Here is a 21,368-nt window from a genome sequence, read left to right as displayed (position 1 = left end):
TGCTTTCAATTTTGTGGAACAACAAAAGAAAAGAATATTCCACAAAATAGAATTGCTTGTTGTGAATTTCTCCCCTGCACTGATAGTGATGACTTTTGTAATCTGTTTTTAACAGTGTATTTGAAGATCTGAAGACTGAAGCTTCAAAATCAACAGATGAAGGGCTGATGCCCGAAACATTGACTCTCCTGCTCCTCAGATGCTGCCTGACCTGTTGTGCTTTTCCAGCGGCACACTTTTCGACACTGACTCTCCAGGGTCTGCAGTCCTCACTTTGACGTCAATGTCTGACAGTCACTCACTCCATCGGGACCGCACTGATTTTCAACTATGATTCTGTGAGAAGGAGCAAAGCGTTTTGTTTCCTGTTTGAGTACGTTTTCAGCCTCAGTGGGACTGAATGAGAGACCCTACTGTTGCAGCGCACTGAGTGTTGAGCCTGAAGCAGTTATACGGCCTGGGAAGAGGAATTCACGGTGGGGAGGGGTTCCACACGCATTTGTGTGTAACTGAAGCTTCGGCCATGGAGAAACCCGAGGAATCCAGCCCCGTGGAGAAACGATGGAAGTGTGGTGACTGCAGGAAAACCTTCTGTGTCCCGTCTGTCCTGGAGACTCATCGGTGCAGCCACACCAGGGAGAGCCTGTTCCCCTGTCCCGTCTGCGGGAAGGGCTTCAGCACTTCCTCCACCCTGCTAACCCACCAGCGGATCCACACTGGGGAGACGCCCTTCAGCTGCCCACAGTGTGCAGGAAGGCCTTCAGCGATTCCTCCACCCTGCTGAGGCACCAGCGGGTCCACACAGGAGAGAGGCCCTTCAGCTGCCCCCTGTGCGGGAAGGGCTTCACCAGCTCTACCAACCTCCAGAGGCACCATGGAGTTAATGTACCATCGCAGGGGGATTGAAGGCACGATGGTTGAGTGCCAGTATCGACTGGACTACCAACCCAGTTCCAGGGGCTCTTGGGTTTGAATCCCACTGCAGCAGATGGTGCGATACAGGGTATGGGTTGAAATTGCCGAGTGAGACAACACTTCCTCCAGGTTAAGGCTGTACCAAGGATCCAATTACAAAGGGACAACTTGGTGGTGACCAATAGTAAAGAAGTGAGGTAGGGGGGTGGTGGGGTAGCGTGTGCGTTTTGACCTTGAACTGTTTAAAAAGCAGCTACTTTTTCTCTGCCTTTTTGCTGAGGGGGTTTGAAGCTGTAACAAAGTTGGATCTCAATAAAAGTTACCTGAAATTACCCCCAGCTCAGACTCTCATTGAAAGCTTTGAGCTCCAAGGTTTTTGTTTTAAAGCTGCTCATTTCTTTCAGCTTCCTGCACTAAGCTTCCAATGTGGCGTATCAGATGGATCAGTGAATGAGCAGCCAGTTTCGTTAGAAATTGTGAATTTTTCAGGAGTGCATAGTGTGTCATTTCATCGGCGTTGTAAAGTTTACTGGCAGCATTGGGAGGTGTGGGCTGTGCTCACTAGAAATGATGTGGAGGAGCCGGTGGTGGACTCGCCTGGATGAAGTTAAAAATCACACAACACCAGGTTATAGTCCAACAGGTTTATTTGGAAATGTGAGCTTTTGGAGCACTGCTGCTTCATCGGGTAGCTGTAGAGCAGGATCAAAAGACACAGATTTTAGAGCAAAAGATCACAGTGTCATGCAACTGATAGCAATCTTGGTTTGTTCAATATATCCTGTTAAGTCTTTCACCTTTTAGAATGCGTTGCAGGTTTCAGTTCATTAATATGTAAATCCCAGAACATCTTTTGATTCACATTCTCAAGATGACTTAAGTTTTTTTTTAAAAAGTGACAATTCAGCCCAGACAGCCCCGATAAAGGTGTGAGGTTCGAGTCTGTCAATGTCCCAATTTTGAATCAGACTGGGTCTATTTCCAAAGTAGGAATTTATAAAATATTACATGGATTGACTGCCTGCAGACTGTGCACTTTTTGAGCAAAATTGAATGTATCTGCAAACATAATTCTGCCAATACAAATTTGCCCAAAAAGTGATATGTGAGTTTATGCATGAGTGCACATAAGAGTGTGATGGAGTATATGCCTGTGAGTGTGTTGGGGGTGTATGTGTGCGTGTCTGAGAGAGCACGTGTGTATGAGTGAGGTATGAATAAAAGCAAGGGCTTGCGTTTTGCTAAAGCAAGGACAGTCAGGACTTGTACAGTTAATGGTAGGGCCCTGTGTCATGCTGTAAGAGAGAGACATGGTGGGGTTCAGGTACACAGTTCTTTCAAAGTTGCTTCACTGCGAGACAGGGTGGTCAAGAAGGCATTTGGCATACTTGCCTTCATTGTTCACCACATTGAGTAAAGGAGTTGGGACATCATGTTGAGGTTGTACAGGATGTTGGTGAGGCCACTTTCAGAGTACTGAGTATGGTTCTCGTGTCCCTGTAATAGGAAGAATACTATTAGAGAGGGTTCGGTAAAGATTTACCAGGATGTTGCCAGGACTGGAGGGTTTGAGTTATAATGAGAGGCTGGGACTTTTTTCACTGGAGCACAGGAGGTTGGGGGGTGACATTATTGAGATTGATAAAATCATGAGGAGTGGAGGTAAGGTGAAAAGCAAAGGCTCTTCCTTAGCGTTGGGGAGCTCAAGACTAGGGGGGATATTTCTTTAAAGTGAGAGGAGAGAGATTTAAAAGGAACCCGAGGGGCAACGTTTTGACAGAGGGCGGTTTACACGTGGAATGAACTTGTTGAGGATGTGGTCAATGCAGGTACGTTTACAAAGTCTAAACGACATTTGGATGGGTACATGAAAAGAAAGGTTTAGAGGGATTTGGGCCAAACGCAGGCAAGTGAGGCTAGTTTAGTTTGGGAACCCTGGTCGCCATGGATGAGTTGGACCAAAGGGTCTATTTCTGTGCTGTCAACCTCTCTGAACCAGAAGTGATCTGATTGAAACCAGTAGAATTCTGAAAGGGGCTTGACAGGATAGATGCAGATAAAATGCTCCTTTGTGGTGGGAGTCATAGAATCCCAACAATGTGGAAACAGGCCATTCAGCCCATCTATTCCACACTGGCCCTCTGAACAGCATCCCACACATACCCACCCCCTTACTCCATATTTCCCATGGCCAATCCACCCTTAGTTTCACATCCCTGGTCACTATGGGTAATTTAGCACAGCCTATCCACCCTGACCTCTACACCCTAATCTATAAATTACCTTCTCAAAAATGTAATTTAAATGTCAAGTTTTTCTCTAAGAAAAATGTTAGTCTGACAACATTCGGGCGCAGACAGAATTCACACTTATTGTTAGAAAAGCTCTGCATTTGAATGACATTCTTGAGAAGGTAACAAAAAAGAAGTTCTGGGATTAACAAACCAAAGAGCAGAAACCTATTCTAAAAGATGAAGGATTTAATCTAAAATTGTTTGATGTGTCACATTTCCATGACCCTAGACTCCTTTGGATATAAATTGTGATCATGATCTCATTCTCCACAATTACCTAATGAAGGAGCGGCGCTCCAAAAGCTAGTGCTTCCAAACAAACCTGCTGGATTATAACCTGGTGCTGTGTGATGTTTAACTTTGTCCGTGGGAAACACATGAGTTGTGGGTCTGGTAAGAGTTCTTATTTTGTGATCTATTCCAAGTGAAATTTCTCCTCTGCACAGGCACGGGTGAACAGTTTGTTTTAGTGCTTTGTGCGAGATCGGGCTAGCAGCTTTTAAATCCTTATGTTAAACAGTTCAAGTAAACTGTCAATCAGCAATTGTATTCCGAGAGTGGTACTTCCAGCTCTGGTAATCCTGTTGCATCAACAGAGAGGGAGAGTTTGTCACATCTAAAGAGCAGACAGAAAAGTTATTTCGCTTGTTGAGTCGGTTCCTCACTCAGATGAGACTGGATACTGCTTTTAATGGATCATAAATAAATGCTACAATGGAACACCTTAAATTCAAGGAATTTTGAAAGGGCAAACGAACAGTAACTTTGAACAGAAATGTTCTTCCATTTCCAACCTTAGTTGAGCCAAATGAAGCATTTTTACTGATAGCTCCATAATCATGTTCCTGCTGGATTTTTTTCAGGGCAAACAATTTCTGGTGGGAGAAATTCTGCATCCTGGGAAGGCGGAGAAATGAGAAAAAAAGCTGTTGAAAGCTTTGAACTGTGGGCCCATGAGCTCTCGTGGGAGCAGTGCATTTGCCAAAAACATTTCGGAGGAATTCTGTTTACCTGTTGGACTGAAAATAGTTTCCCCACTGAACGTTAAACAGGTATTGAGAACATTGCGCACTATAGATTGTGTTCCTGAGGACTGGAGGAAGATTGAACTTGCCAACGTGAACCACACTTTGCAGGGAGAGGAAATTTCTCTGGATGGAATAGGTTGATGGAAGTCAACAATTGTCAGATTATTTCATGAAAATAACAGCTGGTATGGGGATCCCAGAAGAGGGGCGTCTGTAATGAGCACACAGAAACAAACCTTTCAGTCCAGGCCAACCAGATATGCTAAATTAATCTAGTGACCCATTTGCCAGCATTTGGCCCATATCCCTCTAAATTCTTCCTATTCATGTCCCCATCCGATGCATTTTTTTCTTCGGAGAATACTTGGGTGAGAGCCAGGATATGCAATATCTCAATGTATAATAATGAAGCAGCTCATTTATTCTGAAATTATTTCAATTAGTTGGTCAATTGCCAAATAATAGCTGCATAACTGTCGTCAATATTGATACCCAGGAAAGCTATTTTGTTTAGTATATTTCCTTTGTAAAGATCTTATCCAAATTATAAAATGAATGTATTTTCATATGAAATAAAATTTGCAGTGTTTTATTAAATGGTTGAAAGTAACTTTGCACTTAATTGCTCCATTTGGGTTTAAACATTGTGACTTAGATAAAAGTGATCTTTGCTGGGGGCATCTGAAGCTGTAACAATGTTGGGACACAATAAAGGTTACCTGAACGTTCTGCCGGACTCAGACTCTCATTGAAAGCTTAGAGCTCCAAGTGGTTTTTGTTTTAAAGCTGCTCATTTCTTGCAGCCTCCTGTACTAAGTTTCCAATGTTGTGTATCAGACGGAGCAGTGACTGAGTAGCTGGTTTCGTTAGAAGTTTAAATTTTTCGGGAGTGCAGGCACTGCATCGTTTCATCGGCAGTTTACTGGCAGCACTGGGAAGTATGGGTTGTGTTCATTAGAAAGGAGGTGGAAATACTGCTATTAGACTAGGTGGGACAAGGTTTAAAAATCACAACACCGGGTTATAGTCCAACAGGTTTATTTGGAAGCACTAGCTTTCAGAGTGCTGCTCCTTCATCGGGTAGCTGTGGAGCAGGATCATAAGACACAGAGTTAAGAGCAAAAGATCAGTGTCATGCAACTGATATGATATATTGACAAATGTAGATTGCTGTTAAGTCTTTCATCTTTTAGAATGGGTTGCAGGTTTTATTTCATTAATGTGTACATCGCAGAACTATTATTAAGTCGTATTCTCAAGATCACTTAAGATCTTTTTTAAAAACAGGTGACAGCTCAGCCCAGACAATGCATGAAAGGTGAGTCAGTATCCCAATCTTAAATCAGACTGGTTCTATTTCCAAACTAGGAATTTATAAAATATTATATGGACTGACTACCTGCATGTTGTGCGCTTTTTGTGCAAAATTGAATATATCTGTAAATATTATTCTGCAAATGCACCCCATCGTTATATGTGTGTGCACATGCTTTGTAAATGGAGTGTGATGGAGGAGAAGCCTGTGAGAGGGTGTGTGTACATCGGAGAGAGAGCGTACGTATGAGAGAGGTATAGATAAAAGTGAGGGGTTGCATTTTCCTAAAGTAAGGGCAGGACTTGTACAGAGGGATATGGGGGGGGGGGGGGGGGGGGGGGGAGAGAGAGAAAGGGAGGGGTTCAGGTACATACTTCATTGAAAGTTGCATCACTGGTTGGAAGGGTGCTTCACAAGGCATTCAGCCCACTTACCTTATTTGTTCACACCATTGAATAAAGGAGTTGGGACATCATTTAGAAGTTGTACAGGATGTTGGTGAAGCCACTTGTAGAGTAGTGAGAACACTTCTGGTGGCCCTGTAATAGGAAGAATACTATTACAGAGGGTTCAGTAAAGATTTACCAGGATGTTGCCAGGACTGGAGGGTTTGAGTTATAAGGAGAGGCTGGGACTCTCTTCACTGGAGCACAGGAGGTTGAGGGGTGACCTCATTGAGATTGATATAATCATGAGGGTTCTGGGTAACATGAGCATCAAAAATAGCGAGGACCCTGCACAGTTATGTCAAGTGACTGGGGGGGGGGGGGGGGGGGGGTTGAAATTGTGACATTTGGACACTTTAAATCCATCAGGAACAGCATCTCCATAGAGCATACTGTGCATGTCAGGTGAGGTGCCAGAAGACTGGAGGTTGGCTAATGTGGTGCCACTGTTTAAGAAGGGTGGTAAGGACAAGCCAGGGAACTTTAGACCAGTGAGCCTGACATCAGTGGTGGGCACATTGTTGGAGGGAATCCTGAGGGACAGGATGGACATGTATTTGAAAAGGCAAGGACTGATTAGGGATAGTCAACATGGCTTTTTGTGTGGGAAATCATGTCTCACAAACTTGATTGAGTTTTTTGAGGAAGCAACAAAGAGGATTGAGGAAGGCAGAGCAGTAATGTGATCTATATGGACTTCAGTAAGGCATTTGACAAGGTTCCCCATGGGAAACTGATTAGCAAGGTGAGATCTCAAGGAATACAGAGAACTAGCCATTTGGATACAGAACTGGCTCAAAGGTAGAAGACAGAGGGTGGTGGTGGAGGGTTGTTTTTCAGACTGGAGGTCTGCGACCAGTGGAGTGCCACAAGGATCAGTGCTCGGTCCTCTATTTTTGTCATTTACATAAATGATTTGGATGCGAGCATAAGAGGTACAGTTAGAGGGAGAGGCTGAACAGGCTGGGGCTGTTTTCCCTGGAGTGTCAGAGGCTGAGGGGTGACCTTATAAAGGTTTACAAAATTATGAGGGGCATGGACAAGATAAATAGACAAAGTTTTTTCCCTTGGGTTGGGGAGTCCAGAACTAGAGGGCATAGGTTTAGGGTGAGAGGGGAAAGATATAAAAGAGACCTACGGGGCAATTTTTTCACACAGAGGGTGGTACGTGCATGCAATGAGCTGCCAGAGGAAGTGGTGGAGGCTGGTACGAATGCAACAATTAAGAGGCATTTGAATGGGTATATGAATAGGAAAGGTTTGGAGGGATGTGGGCCAGGTGTTGAGGGGCAGGACTAGATTGGGTTGGGATATCTGGTCAGCATGGACGGGTTGGACCGAAGGGTCTGTTTCCATGCTGTACACTTCTGACTCTATGCTGGTTCAGCAAAAGCCACGCATGCTCTGTCTACAGAAATAGTGCAAACCCTTCTTCAAATGGACCAATGAGAAGCCAGACAAGGAGCCTGGTTCTCCTGCCAATCAGAACTCCCCAATTGTCTGAATGCGGAAGATGGACCATCAGGTTCTGAAGCTGCTGCTTCTCTCCAAATGAAGATCGAGCTTCAGTAAAGACTGCAACTTCCTTCCTCTATCCGCCATCTGTGAGTACGGCACTGTCTTTACCATTTCATTTTTTCATTCTGGGGTTAAATTGTTGACTTGCAGCAACTGAAAAGAAAGCGAGTGAATCCAGGGAGGGGACAGAGTCGGGAAACGTTGGTCCAGGTCTGTGTCTCAATTGGCAAACGTACAGCAAATGCAGTCCCACAGTGTGAAGTTATAACCTCGGTTATGAAAAAATAACTGCCAAAAGGAGGTACGTTGTTCAAATGGTGACATATTGGGATGTGGAGAAAGTGAGGACTGCAGATGTTGGAGGTGAGAGTCGAAAAGTGTGGCACTGGAAAAGCACAGGAGGTCAGACAGCATCCGAGGAGGAGAATCGACGTTTCAGGCACGAGCCCTTCCTCAGGAATGATGTGTGCATGTAAAAAGTGGCCTCAGCATCCTTCCACACCAGTCACTGCCAGTTGTCAGACGGATGCAGCAAGCAATCAGCAAGGCAAGAGGTATATTAGCAAGAGGAATTGATTTCAGAAGTAGGGATGTCTTCCTGCAGTTAGGGGGTCATTGAATATATTCAAGGCTGAGTTCATCTGATTTTGGAACAACCATGAAGTGGATGTTTATGGGGGAAGGCAAGTAAAATGGTTTTAAGACCAGTACAGAACAGTTAGAGTCATACAGCACAGAACAGACCCTTTAGCCCAACTAGTCCATGCTGACTATATTCACAAACTAAACTAGTCCCACCTGCCTGTGTTTGACCCATATTCCTCTGAACCTTTCCTATTCATGTACTTATCCAAATGTCTTTTAAACGTTGTTACTCAACCTGCATCCACCATTTCATCTGGACATTCATTCCACACAAACCACTGTTTAAAAAAAAGGTGCTCCTCATGTGTTTTTTAAATCTTTCTCCTCTCACCTTAATTTGCAGCCTAATCTTGAAACGACACATGCCAATCACCTTATCTACGCCCCTCATGGTTTTGTAAACCTCTATAAAGAGAGCAACGAACCTTACAGCACAGGAACAGCCCTTCAGCCCTCAAAGGCTATGCTGATCGAGATACTCTATCTAAACCTGCCGCCTATTTTCTAAGGATCTGTATCCCTCTGCTCCTTGCCCATTCATGTCTCTGTCTAGATACATCTTAAATGACGCTATCGATCCCACCCCTACTGCCTCCACTGGCGATGCATTCGAGGCGCCCACCACCCTGTGTAAAGAACTTTCCATGTATATCTCCCTCAAACCTTTCCCCCCTCACTTTGAACTCGTGACCCTGAGTAATTAAGTCTTCCCCTCTGGGAAAATAATTCTTACTATCCACCCCTGTTTACACCCCTCATGGTTTTTAGGCCTCAATCAGGACCCCCCCTCAACCTCCTTATTTCCAATGAAAATAATCCTAATCTACTCAATCTCTCCTTATAGCTCGCGCTCTCCATAACAGGCAACATCCTGGTGAACCTCCTCTGCACTCTCTCCAAAAGTATCCACATCCTTTTGGAATCTGGCGACCGGAATTGTACGCAGTATTCCAAATGCGCCAAACCAAAATCTTATATAACTTTAACATGACCTGCCAGCTCTTTTACTCAATCCGTCCGATGATGGAACGCGTGTTGTATACTGCCTTGACCACTCTACTGACATGCATTGCCACCTTCAGAGAACAATAGACCTGAACACCCAGACCTCTCTGTACATCAATTTCCCCTAGGACCTTTCCATTCACTGTATAGCTCACTCTTGAAATGCATCTTCCAAAATGCATCACCTCGCATTTGTCTGGATTGAACTCCATCTGCCATTTCTCTTCCCAACACTCCAATCTACATTCTGCTGTATCGTCTGACACTCTTTCAACCTCCTGTGCTCCAGTGAAAAAAGTCCCAGCCTACCCACCAATAGGTATGAATTCTGTCTGGGTCCCAATGTCGAGTCAGCCTGACATTTTTGATAGAAAAGCTCTGCATTTAAATTACGTTCTTGAGAAAGTTACTGAAAACAGGTTCTGGGATTAACATACCAAAGAACAGAACCCCATTCTAAAAGATGAAAGATTTAATCTAAATTGTTTAATGTATCACATCTCCATGAACTGGACTCTATTGGCTATAAATAGTCTAATCATGATCTTATTCCCCACAACCACCTGAAGCAGCAGCAGCAGCAGCACTTCAGAGTGCCAGAGATCCGGGTTCAATTCCCACCTCGGGCAACTGTCAGTGTGGAGTTTGCACATTTTCCCAGTGTCTGCGTGGGTTTCCTCCCACAGTCCAAAGATGTGCAGGTTAGGTGACGTGGCCACGCTAATTTGCCTGTAGTGTTAGGTGAAGGGGTAAATGTTGGGGAATGGGTCTGGGTGGGTTGCTCTTCGAAGGGTCGGTTTGGGCTGAAGGGCCTGTTTCCACACTAAGTAATAAAATCTAAAATAAATCTAATCGCTCCGAAAGCTAGGGCTTCCAAACAAACCACGTTATGGCAGCGGCGGGAGGTGTGCATTATATTCACTAAAAACAGTTAAGCAGTTAGATAACACGTTCGAGTGGGAAGTGTGTATAACATGATCTCACAACTCCTATACTCAATGCTATGAGCAATGAAGGAAAGCAAACCAAACGCCGCCTTCACTACTCTGTCCACCTGAGACTCCAGCACTCCAAGGTCTCTTTATTCTGCAACACTCCCCTTAACTGTGTCAGTCCTGCCTGGATCGCTTGACCAAAATGCAAATCTCTGAATTCTCTAAATTAAACTCCAACTGACACTCCTCGGTTCATCAGCCGATCCCATAAATTCCAATTTATAGTGAACTCTTTCCTCTCATTCCCTGGAAGCTAAAAATCTCCATCCCACACTCACTCCCTCCATTTTCACTTTGCTTATAGCAGAAGAATGTAACTAAGAAACTTATCAGCCACGATTGAATGGAATGAGCAGACCTGGTGGCCTAATTTCTGCTCCTATGTCTTGTGGTCTCTTGCTGTCCTGGACACCGAGAGAATTGGGACCAGCATTGAACCGATCATGACTGGATATGGATCTACCTGCATCTAGGTGGATGGGCTGGAACTTTTTCACTGGCGCATAGGAGGTGGAGATGTGACCTTATCAAGGTTTATAAAATCATGAGGGGAGAGATGAGGTGAACGACGGGTGTCCTTCCCCGAAGGTTGGGGTTTCAAGATTAGGGAGCAAATTTTGATGGTGACAGGAGAAAGATTTTAAAAAGACTTGAAGGGCACAATTTTTTTTATACAAAGTGGTGCACATGCGGACTAAATGTCTAGAGGAAGTGATGGATGCAGATACAGTAACGACGTTTAAAAGACATTTGGATAAGTTCATGAATATGAAAGGTTTAGAGGGATATGGGCCAAAACACTGGCAGGTGGGACTGGTTTAGTTTGAGAACATAGTCAGCATGGACTAGTTGGACTGAAGGGTCTGTTTCTGTGCTGCATGGCTCTGTAACTCGGTCCTATACTAGTCTTAAAACCATTTTCTTGCCTTCCCCATAAACATTTACATAAAAATCAGATGAACTCAGCCTTGAATATATTCAATGACCCCCTAACTGAAGGAAGAAATCCCCACTTCTGAACTTAATTCCTCTTGCTAATACACCACTTGCCTTGCTCATTGCCTGCTGCACCTGTCTGACAACTGGCACAGAAGGACACTGATGCCCCTCTGAACATCCACGCATCATTCCTGATGAAGGGCTCGTGCCCAAAACTTCGACTGTCCTACTGCTCGGATGCTGCTTGACCTGCTGTGCTTTGCCAATTGTGGTCTTCTCTACATCGGGGAAAGCGAGCGTAAACTTGGGGAACTGAGCATCCCAGATGGGTCCGCAGAGGCCGAGCGGACTTCCCATTTTAATGCCCCTTCCCACTCCCCTTCTGACATGACTATCTTTGGTTTCCTCCATTACCACAACAAACCAAACCACAAATTGGAGGAACAAAACCTCATCTTCTGTCTGAGCAGTCAACAGCCCGGAGGACTCAACACTGAGTTCTCCAGACCCACAGCAGTGTGGTTGAGGGCAAATAGCACAAGGATTAAACAAACAGTGAGGGGCAAACAGCACAAGGATTAAACAAACAGTGAGGGGGTAAACAGCACAAGAATTAAACAAACAGTGAGGGGGTAAACAGCACAAGGATTAAACAAACAGTGAGGGGGTAAACAGCACAAGGATTAAACAAACAGTGAGGGGGTAAACAGCACAAGGATTAAACAAACAGTGAGGGGGTAAACAGCACAAGGATTAAACAAACAGTGAGGGGGTAAACAGCACAAGGATTAAACAAACAGTGAGGGGGTAAACAGCACAAGGATTAAACAAACAGTGAGGGGGTAAACAGCACAAGGATTAAACAAACAGTGAGGGGGTAAACAGCACAAGGATTAAACAAACAGTGAGGGGGTAAACAGCACAAGGATTAAACCAAACAGTGAGGGGTAAACAGCACAAGGATTAAACCAAACAGTGAGGGGTAAACAGCACAAGGATTAAAACAAACAGTGAGGGGGAAACAGCACAAGGATTAAACAAACAGTGAGGGGGTAAACAGCACAAGGATTAAACAAACAGTGAGGGGGTAAACAGCACAAGGATTAAACAAACAGTGAGGGGGTAAACAGCACAAGGATTAAACAAACAGTGAGGGGGTAAACAGCACAAGGATTAAAACAAACAGTGAGGGGGAAACAGGACAAGGATTAAACACACAGTGAGGGGCAAACAGCACAAGGATTAAACAAACAGTGAGGGGTAAACAGCACAAGTGCCAGTAAAAGCAGATGGAAAGTGAGTGTAAAATGTCACTATGACAGGACAGGCCCCACATTCCTTCCCCTCCGTTCCCCCCCAACCTGCCTCACCTTTCACCTCCCGGGCCCAGTACCTTCCAGGTGGCCCCATAGTTGACACAGGGGCCGCCCCACGACCAGTAGAACTCCACCACCCAGGCGGCCGACGAGTTCCCAAGCAGGCCCTTTACCCCATCCGCCTCCAGAATGCTAACCGGCTCCTGCCTGCTGTACAGCCGGCCGGTGTGGCCGTGACACAGCAGCTGCGCCAGGAAGGCGGCGGTGCCCAGTGACGGGTGTCTGCCCCGGGCCGCACGGCGCCATTTTCCTAACGGCCGCCCTCCCGCCGCTTCCCCGCTCGAGCGACTTCTCCTCCCAACCGCCTTCACCCCCGCGTGACGTCTGCACGGGGAATGGGCGGGGCCGGGGGAGCCTCACCGTCACCAAGCAACAGCCACCTCGCGCTACAACTGCTCATTCACAAAAACAAACTCTCCTGTCTCGCTCTGCAGCTGCAGGGGGGACACTGCCACGTTTCCAGGAGCCCTGTCTACATTGGGAAAGCTCACGGCTCAACTTAAACAGATATTCCGACATCTAACGGAACGGCTTCATATCTAAAGGGAGCAATCTGCATTTTAAAGGGACGTGGACATTTTAACGGGTATTTCTGCAAATAAAGAGGTTTAAATGGACGAGATTACATTTCAAAGGGATGTGGCACATTCAAAGGGATATCTTCATATGTAAAGTGACGCAGTTATATCTAAATGAATCTACATTTCGAAGAGACGTTGCCCTAATTATAAGTAGAGACAATAGGTGTGAATTCTGTCTGTGTTGCAATGTTGAGTCAGACTGACATTTTTCTTAGAAAAGCTCTGCATTTAAATTACATTCTTGAGAAGGTAATTTATAGATTCGGGTGTAGGTTAGGGAGAATTGGCCGTGCTAAGTTACCCATAGTGACCAGGGATGTACAGGTTAGGGTGGCTTGGCCATGGGAAATACGGAGTAAGGGGTTGGGTATGAGTGGGATACTGTTCAGGAGGGCCAGAGAGGAAGACATGGGCTGAATGACCTGCTTCCACATTGTCGGAATTCGATGACCCTCCCCACAAAGGAGCATTTTATCTGCATCTATCCTGTCAAGCCCCTTTCAGAATTCTACTGGTTTCAATAAAGATATGCAGCACAGAAACAGACCCTTCGGTCCAATTCGTCCATGTCGACCAGGATTCCAAACTAAACCAGTCCCACTTGCCTGCATTTGGCCCATAATCCCTCTCAACCTTTCTATTCATGTACCCATCCAAATGCTGTTTCAATGTTGTAACTGTACCTGCATCTACCACATCCTCAGCAAGTTCATTCCACATACAAAGCCACCCTCTTTCAAAATGTTGCTCCTCAGGTTCCTTTTAAATCTTTCTACTCCAAGCAATATGCCCCCAAGTTTTGAGCTCCCCGACGCTAAGCAAGAGCCCTTTGCTATTCACCTTACCTCCATTCCTCATGATTTTATCAATCTCCTGCACTCGAATGAATAAAATCCCAGTCTCTCCTTATAACTCAAACCCTTCCATTCCTGGAAACATCCTGGTAAATCTTTACCAAAACCCTCTCTAATAGTATTCTTCCTATTACAGGGCCACCAGAACTGTCCTCAGTACTCTGAAAATGGCCTCACCAACACCCTGTATAACCTCAACATGATGTCCCAACCCCTACACTCAATGGTGTGAACAATGAATGCTATGCTGCTAAATGCCTTCTTAACCGCCCTGTCTACCTGTGATGCAACTTCCAAAGAACTATGTACCTGAACACCCCCCCATGTCTGTCTGTTCTATAACATGACCCAGGGCCTTACCATTATCTGGACAAGTGCTGCCCTTCCTTGTTTAAGCAAAATGCAACCCCTTGCTTGTATTAATACCTCTCACACATGCTCCCCCTCAGACACATACAAACATTTCCCCCCCCCCCAATGCTCTCACAGGCTTATACTCCATCACACTCTCACTTTACCAAGCATGTACACACTCTCACGCACAAACTCACATGCACGCACCCACAATTCTTTGGAGTGAATTTGTATTGGCAGAATTATATTTGCAGATACATTCAATTTTGCTCAAAAAGCATACAATTTCCAGGCAGTCAATTCATGTAATATTTTATGAATTCCTCCTTTGGAAATAGAACCAGTCTGATTCAAAATTGAAATACTGACAGACTCAAATCTCACACCTTTAATGCATTGTCTGAGCTGAGATGTTATCTTTTTTATAAAACCTTAAGCCATCTCAAGAATGTGACTTAAGAGATGTTCTGGCAGTTACACATTAATGAACCAAAACCTACACCCATTCGAAGAGATGAAAGACTTGACAGCAATCTAGGCTTGTTCAATATATTCCATCAGTTGCATGATACTGACCTTTTGATATACGTTCTGTGTCTTACGATGCTGCTCCACAGCTACCCGATGAAGGAGCAGCACTCAGAAAGCTAGTGCTTCCAAATAAACCTGTTGGAAATTAACCTGGTATTGTGTGATTTTTTTTAAACTTTATCAACCCAGTCGAATACCGACACCTCCACATCATTTCTAGTGAACACAGCCCACACCTCCTGGTGCTGCCAGTAAACTTTACAATGCTGATGAAACAACACAGTACCTGAAAGATTTACAATTTCTAATGACACTAGCTACTCATTCACTGCTCCATCTGATACACGACATTGGAAACTCAGTGCAGGAGGCTGAAAGAGAGGAGCAGCTTTAAACAAAAAACCTCTTGGAGCTCAAAGCTTTCATTGAGAGTCTGAGCCTGGCGGTAAGTTCAGGTAACCTTTATTGTGACCCGACTTTGTTACAGCTTCAGATTCCTCCCCTGCAAAAAGGCAAAGACAAAGTAGCTGCTTTTTAAACAGCTCAAGATCAAAGCCCACACAAACCCCACTGTCTTTACTATTGGGCAGCACCAGGTTGTAATTAGATCCTTGGCACAGCCGTAACCCGGAGGAAGTATTGCCTCACTCAGCAATTTCAACCCATTCCCTCTCTCCTAGTAAGTTTCTCCCCGCTCATTTGCCAGTGGGGGAAGGGCAGTGTAGAGTCAACCAGACTGCTGTGGGTCTGGGGTCACATGTAGGCCAGTCCGGGTAAAGGATGCAGCTGGAACGACTGAGTGAATCCTTTCCCACAATGGCGGTTCCATTCTCTAACAAGGGAGAGAGTGAATCAGATGGGGGCTTTCTCCCCTGTACCACCCCCCTCCCTGAAACGGTCTCATCGTTAGATTCCGAACTCCACATTTCTGACCGAATACCAATTCTGACATCTGTCGTGGCGGGATTCGAACCCGGGAGTCCCCAGAACCGGGTTGATAGTCCAATCGATAATGGCACTCGGCCGTCACTCCTTCAATCCCCCTGCGATGGCACGTGAACTCGCGGGTGCTTCCGCAGGTTGCAGGAGTAGGTGAAGCCCTTCCCCGCACTGAGATCAGGTGAACGGCCTCTCCCTTGTGTGGACATGCTGGTGGGTCAGCAGTTTGCAAGAATTGCTGAAGGCCTACCTGCACTCGGGGCAGCTGAAGGGCCTTTCCCCCGTGTGGACCCGCTGGTGCTTGTGCAGGTGGGAGGAATACCTGAAGCCCTGCCCGCACTGAGATCATGTGTACGGCCTCGCCCCTGTGTGGATCCGCTGGTGCCTCAGCAGGGTGTAGGATGTGCTGAAGGTCTTCCCGCACTCGGGGCAGCTAAAGGGTCTTTCCCCCGTGTGGATCCGCTGGTGCCTCAGCAGGTTGGAGGAGTAGGTGAAGCCCTTCCTGCACTGAGAGCAGGTGAACGGCCTTTCCCCCGTGTGGACCCGCTGGTGGGTCAGCAGCGAGGAGGAATTGCTGAAGGCCTTCCCACACTCGCGGCAGCTGAAGGGCCTCTCCCCGGTGTGGACACGCTGGTGCCTCAGCAGGGTGGAAGAAGTGCTGAAGGCCTTCCCGCACTCGCGGCAGCTGAAGGGTCTCTCGCCCGTGTGGACCCGCTGGTGGGTCAGCAGGGTGGAAGAATTGCTGAAGGCTTTCCCGCACTCGCGGCAGCTGAAGGGTCTCTCGCCCGTGTGGACTCGCTGGTGCCTCAGCAGGTGGGAGGAATGTCTGAAGGCCTTCCTGCAGTCGGTGCAGGGGAATGGCCTCTCCCCGGTGTGACAGTGCCGATGAGACTCCAGGACAGACGGGAAACGGAAGCCTTTCCCACAGTCGCCACACTTCCACAATTTCTCCACGGGGTGGGATTCCTCGGGTTTCTCCATGGCCACAGCTTCAGCTGCACACAAACGTGTCGGGAGCCCCTCCCTGCCATGAATTCCCCTTCCCAGGCCGTATAACTGTTTCAGGCTCCACACACAGTGCGCTGCAACAGTGGGGTCTCTCGTCCAGTCCCACTGATGCTGAAAACATCCTCAAACAGGAACCAAAAAGCGTTGATCCCTCTCACAGAAATCACAGTCAAACATAGTTGCTGTCCCGATGGATTGAATGACTGTCAGACATTGACATCAAAGTGAGGACTGCAGACGCTGGAGAGTCAGTCAAAAAATGTGACGCTGTAAAAGCACAGGAGAGTCAGGCAGCATCCGAGGAGCTGGAGAGTCAATGTTTCGGGCATAAGCCCTTCATCTGTTGATTTTGAAACTTCAGTCTTCAGATCTTCAAATACTCTGCAAAAAAAGAGATTACAAAAGTCATCAGTATCAGTGCAGGGTAGAAATTGAGAACAAGTAATTCTACTTTCTGTGGAATATTCTTTTGTTGTTCCACAAAATTGAAATTACCATCCCACTCTTCCCACACCCCCCGTTCTCACTCCATTCTAACTACAAGAACTCCCTTGCTGGAGGGTCCCTTGGAGACACTTCAACTGGACTTCATTGAGTTGGAGAAATGAGTTGAGTTGCTGTAAATGTGTTTTGCTTATTGCTGATGTCTTTTCAAAGTGGATTGAAGCCTACCCTCCTCCTAACGCTACTGCTGAGACTGTGGTGAAGATTTTGTTTAAGGAAATAATTCCCTGCTTCAGTATACCTGCCTGCATTAGCTCGGACAATGGACCGCACTTTGTAGGTAATATTAACGGAGAACTCTGTTCCCAGCTTTGTATTTGTCGGCAACTGCATGGTGCTTATCATCCTCAGGCGGCCGGCATTGTTGAATGTTTTAACCAAACTCAAGACTAAGCTTGCCAAATTAATGGCAGAGTCTGGCCTCTCCTGGTTATGCTAATCCCTGTGGCCTTATTCCAGATGCGATCCATATCTGCGATCAAGACACAACTGTCTCCAGCTGAGAGTCTCTCTGGTCACCCTCTCCGTACCCCTTGGAACGATTCTGCTCCCTTCTCAATCCACTTCCACCACATGACCGAAGCAATGATTGGTTGTGTTCTTGCTCTAACTAGTGTTACGCGTGCCTTTCACTCCCAGGAGCGTGCGGCCTACAGCAATGTTCCCTCCCTTTCAGCCTTGTCACGGGTAGAGCCTGGTTCGTTGGTGCTCGTCAAGAATTGGACTGGCAAAGATCTCCAACCTCATTAGGATGGCCCCTTCCAAGTTTTACTTCCCACCCCTACGGCGGTCACAGTCGCTGGGCGCTCAGCTTGGGTCCAACTGCACCATTGTAAATTGATTGGCCGCACTAATCAAAAGGTTTGGGGGAAGAGGAGGAAAGAATCCTGGAATCCCAACAAAAGGAGTGGACCCTGTCCAGTTGGGTTTTTGAATCTTGCTGTTTTTCTCATGTTGATCTTATTGCAGATACTTGAACTAAGAGGAGGGACATGTGGGGGATCGCCTATCTCCTCACCTTTCTGATCACGTACAACATGCTTATGGGGAAAGCCACTAACTATGGATGCGACCAGGAATGATCAGAGATTATCCACCACCCATGCTGAGGAGATGTCGTCCAGTGGACCGGACCAGACGCCTTTGACGTGTGGAACGTGATGACGATTGATTATTGCAATGGACTCTTACATCAGAAAGACCAGATGGTCCACCTGGACAGTAGAAATCAGTGAGAGTTACCATGTCGTTACCATGTTTTTTTTATTTTAACTGCAGACGCAAGCCTAGTGAGGATAAAAATGATCAACCCCGTTATTATGGTAAATATTTTAAGGACGCCCAGGAACATCATCCCTTTTTGCAGGACGGGCTTCCTCGAGAAAAAGGGGAAGCCTGATAGGGGAAACTCCTCAATCCACAAACAACTTATCTTTACAGGCCCACAGAACGCTCTTCACTCCAGAGGCAGTAGTATGTTACTCCTCTCTATCGGGAGATGACTTACGTGCCCTGTCCCCAGTCCCCGATTCCATTCTATTCGTCAGAATTCCTACTGCCGACCCTGTGAAGAGAAATATCACTTTCCAATAGCTCCGGTCTGTGTATACAAACAGCCGGTGTAACACTGGCTGGCGTACAGTAGGCCTTATGCTGCACATGGACCTGGAACGGAACCCTTTCCTTGCGCATTTATAGGCCTTTTCTCTTTTCAGAATCTGATACTGTCACCAAGACCATGTACAATAGAGCTAAGGGAGAGCCCAATGGGAACAGCATTCTGAGGACCATCGTCTCCCATACAGTGCGAGTGCTCGAGTCACTTGGCCCATTTTTTTTCTTTTTTTAAAGTGCTCAAGCGACTCCTCTTGCAAAACATCGACCCTTTACTCCTGTAGACCTGACCAGACTTCCTGCTGTAACATTTCAGTAACCGATTTTGACAAACTCTCCCTAATATACACCAAACCAGACTATTATTTCTTCAGCTAAGGTAAAGCTACCAATTTCCTTGTCCTGGATGGCAAAGATGTCCCTCATAAGGTCACTATCGGAGCTCTTGTTCCCACAACAGTACCTTGTCCTGGCCGGTGGACAAGTCGATGGAACCTCCATCTGAGGAGGATGCAGCGGTCGGTCTCAGCCAACCTTGCTCCAATTGGAAGGATCCCAAGGGACTGGGTGACAATACAGGACACCCGATCGGCTGGGGAATCCAGAGTACGCTGAGGTTGGAAGGATCGGCAGGGGTGACAAGTCAACAGAACCGCAATTCCCTCTTTTACAGCCTGACCATTCGAGGAAATAAGAGTAAAGAGGCTCTGAAACAGAGTAAACTGGGATGATCAGACCTGTGTCTTTACTCTGTGCAGAATCAGTATGCCTTAGACTACATACCTGCCCAGGAGGGTGAGGTCTGCACCATTGTCCAAGATAAATGCACTATGGCCATTCCCAATCTCACTGGCAATTTTAACTAAGATACAAGAAGAGATCCAGGTATTCCTTGACAGAATGACTGAAGGTGTGTTGCTGGAAAAGCGCAGCAGGTCAGGCAGCATCCAGGGAACAGGAGAATCGATGTTTCGGGCATAAGCCTTTCCTGAAGAAGGGCTTATGCCCAAAACGTCGATTCTCCTGTTCCCTGGATGCTGCCTGACCTGCTGCGCTTTTCCAGCAACACATTTTCAGCTCTGATCTCCAGCATCTGCAGACCTCACTTTCTCCTCCAGAATGACTGAAGGGACCAGTTGGGGAAATTGCAAATCGGGCTCATGATACAATTGGCTTATCAATTTACCTATGTCTGTTTGTCGGTATTGGTATTGTTAGGTATTTAATTGCTAGGCTTATGAGGTCCCTTAGTGATATAGATTTGCCCCAGAAGATGCTCCTTTTGCGATCTGATGAATCACCCACACATGTCGATGGCGATGATAAATATGACCAGACGAGCTGCGAAGATGGTGGTGCCGCTCTGCAGGATGTTGATGGCAGGACCACCTTGAAGGGCATTCGTTTGGACTAGCCTTCTCTTTCAGTGATCGCGGTGCAATCAAAGGGAGGAATGAGGGTGTGGGCATCTGGGTGAGAAAGTCTCTAGCCTTAAAACTTGTCTTTAAACATTTAGATTAAAATGTAATGCTCAATTATTGAATACATTTAATGCACTAGAAAATAAACAGGCAGGAAGGCTCAGAAAGAGGAGAGAACTTAAAGATAGGGACACCTGGGTTCACCAAGTGATAACAGGATGCTGTAAGGCAATTAAGAATGTTTACTTTATCATCGGTGAATCTGTGTGAACAGGACACCAAGTGATAACATTCACAGCCGTTCCCTTGTGAAATTAATGATAGTACTGAGTCTTGTTTCAGGGTCAGATTCAAAGACTATCTATAGCTTTGTAATTAATGGTTGGATCTTGTCCATTATGATGGATTCTTACTACCCCTTGCAAGCGGGGCATTCAGAAAATAGATCTTTGCTGTCTTGAGAGTTCAAAAGGACACAAGAGAGAGAGACCATTTTATTGCTGAGGCTGTTGAATCCCGTAGAAAATTAACTCTTAGTGCTTATCTACTATGGATTGAATTGAATTGCATTTTGGGACTTTATGATGAGAGGTTTTTATTCCAGGCTTCAAAGAGTATGATCTCCAGGACAAACCAAGAGAGAGGCTTTACAGGTCTGCGTTCTCAAAGGATTCCCTGGGCCACCTCAAATCTCAACTTTAACATGGGAGGTAGGACAAAATGGCTTCTGCTTGGCTAACTCGGTGGGACTGAGTCAGGCAGATACTCACGACTCAGAACAAACAAGAAACCACAGCCATATATAAATCCAGTGAAAAAAACTGCAAATGCAGAAGTAACAAATGTGAACCTAACCATCAATCGCAGAAGTAACGGTTTAATCCTAACCACCAGACAGGACAAATACGATTCCAAGAACAGGTTGTCTACAAGAAATTATGATAGATTTGATTATATTCCCTACAGTTTGGAAACAGGCCCTTCAGCCCAACCAGTCCACACTAACCCTCCAAAGAGTAACCCACCCAGAACCATTTTTCCTCTGACTAATGCACCTAACACCATGGGCAATTTAGCATGGCCAAT

The 21,368-nt window shown here is 46.0% G+C and overlaps 1 protein-coding gene and 1 long non-coding RNA gene across 2 annotated transcripts in view; both read right to left on the bottom strand.

Moving 5' to 3' along the window:
* Positions 1-1,544: 1,544 nt before the first annotated feature.
* Positions 1,545-12,740, bottom strand: LOC148144816 (uncharacterized). The gene is made up of 3 exons (XR_015751631.1): positions 12,471-12,740; positions 5,987-6,091; positions 1,545-2,412 (listed from the first exon to the last, which is right to left on the bottom strand). It is a non-coding gene; the product is annotated as an uncharacterized LOC148144816 (long non-coding RNA).
* Positions 12,741-14,955: 2,215 nt separating this feature from the next.
* The window catches only part of LOC148144814 (uncharacterized), a 104,745-nt gene continuing 98,332 nt past the window's right edge, over positions 14,956-21,368 (bottom strand). The window contains exon 4 of the mRNA XM_087975060.1: positions 14,956-16,540. Coding sequence (XP_087831186.1) covers positions 16,081-16,540 — 460 coding nt within the window. The 3' untranslated portion in view covers positions 14,956-16,080. The remainder of the gene's footprint in view (positions 16,541-21,368) is intronic.

This window comes from Chiloscyllium plagiosum, unplaced genomic scaffold (genome assembly GCF_037043375.1).
Source record: "Chiloscyllium plagiosum isolate Xiang-an unplaced genomic scaffold, Cpla_swu_hap1 HiC_scaffold_27, whole genome shotgun sequence".
NCBI classification, from domain to species: domain Eukaryota; kingdom Metazoa; phylum Chordata; class Chondrichthyes; order Orectolobiformes; family Hemiscylliidae; genus Chiloscyllium; species Chiloscyllium plagiosum.
This window is presented reverse-complemented; position numbering and strand designations above follow the sequence as displayed.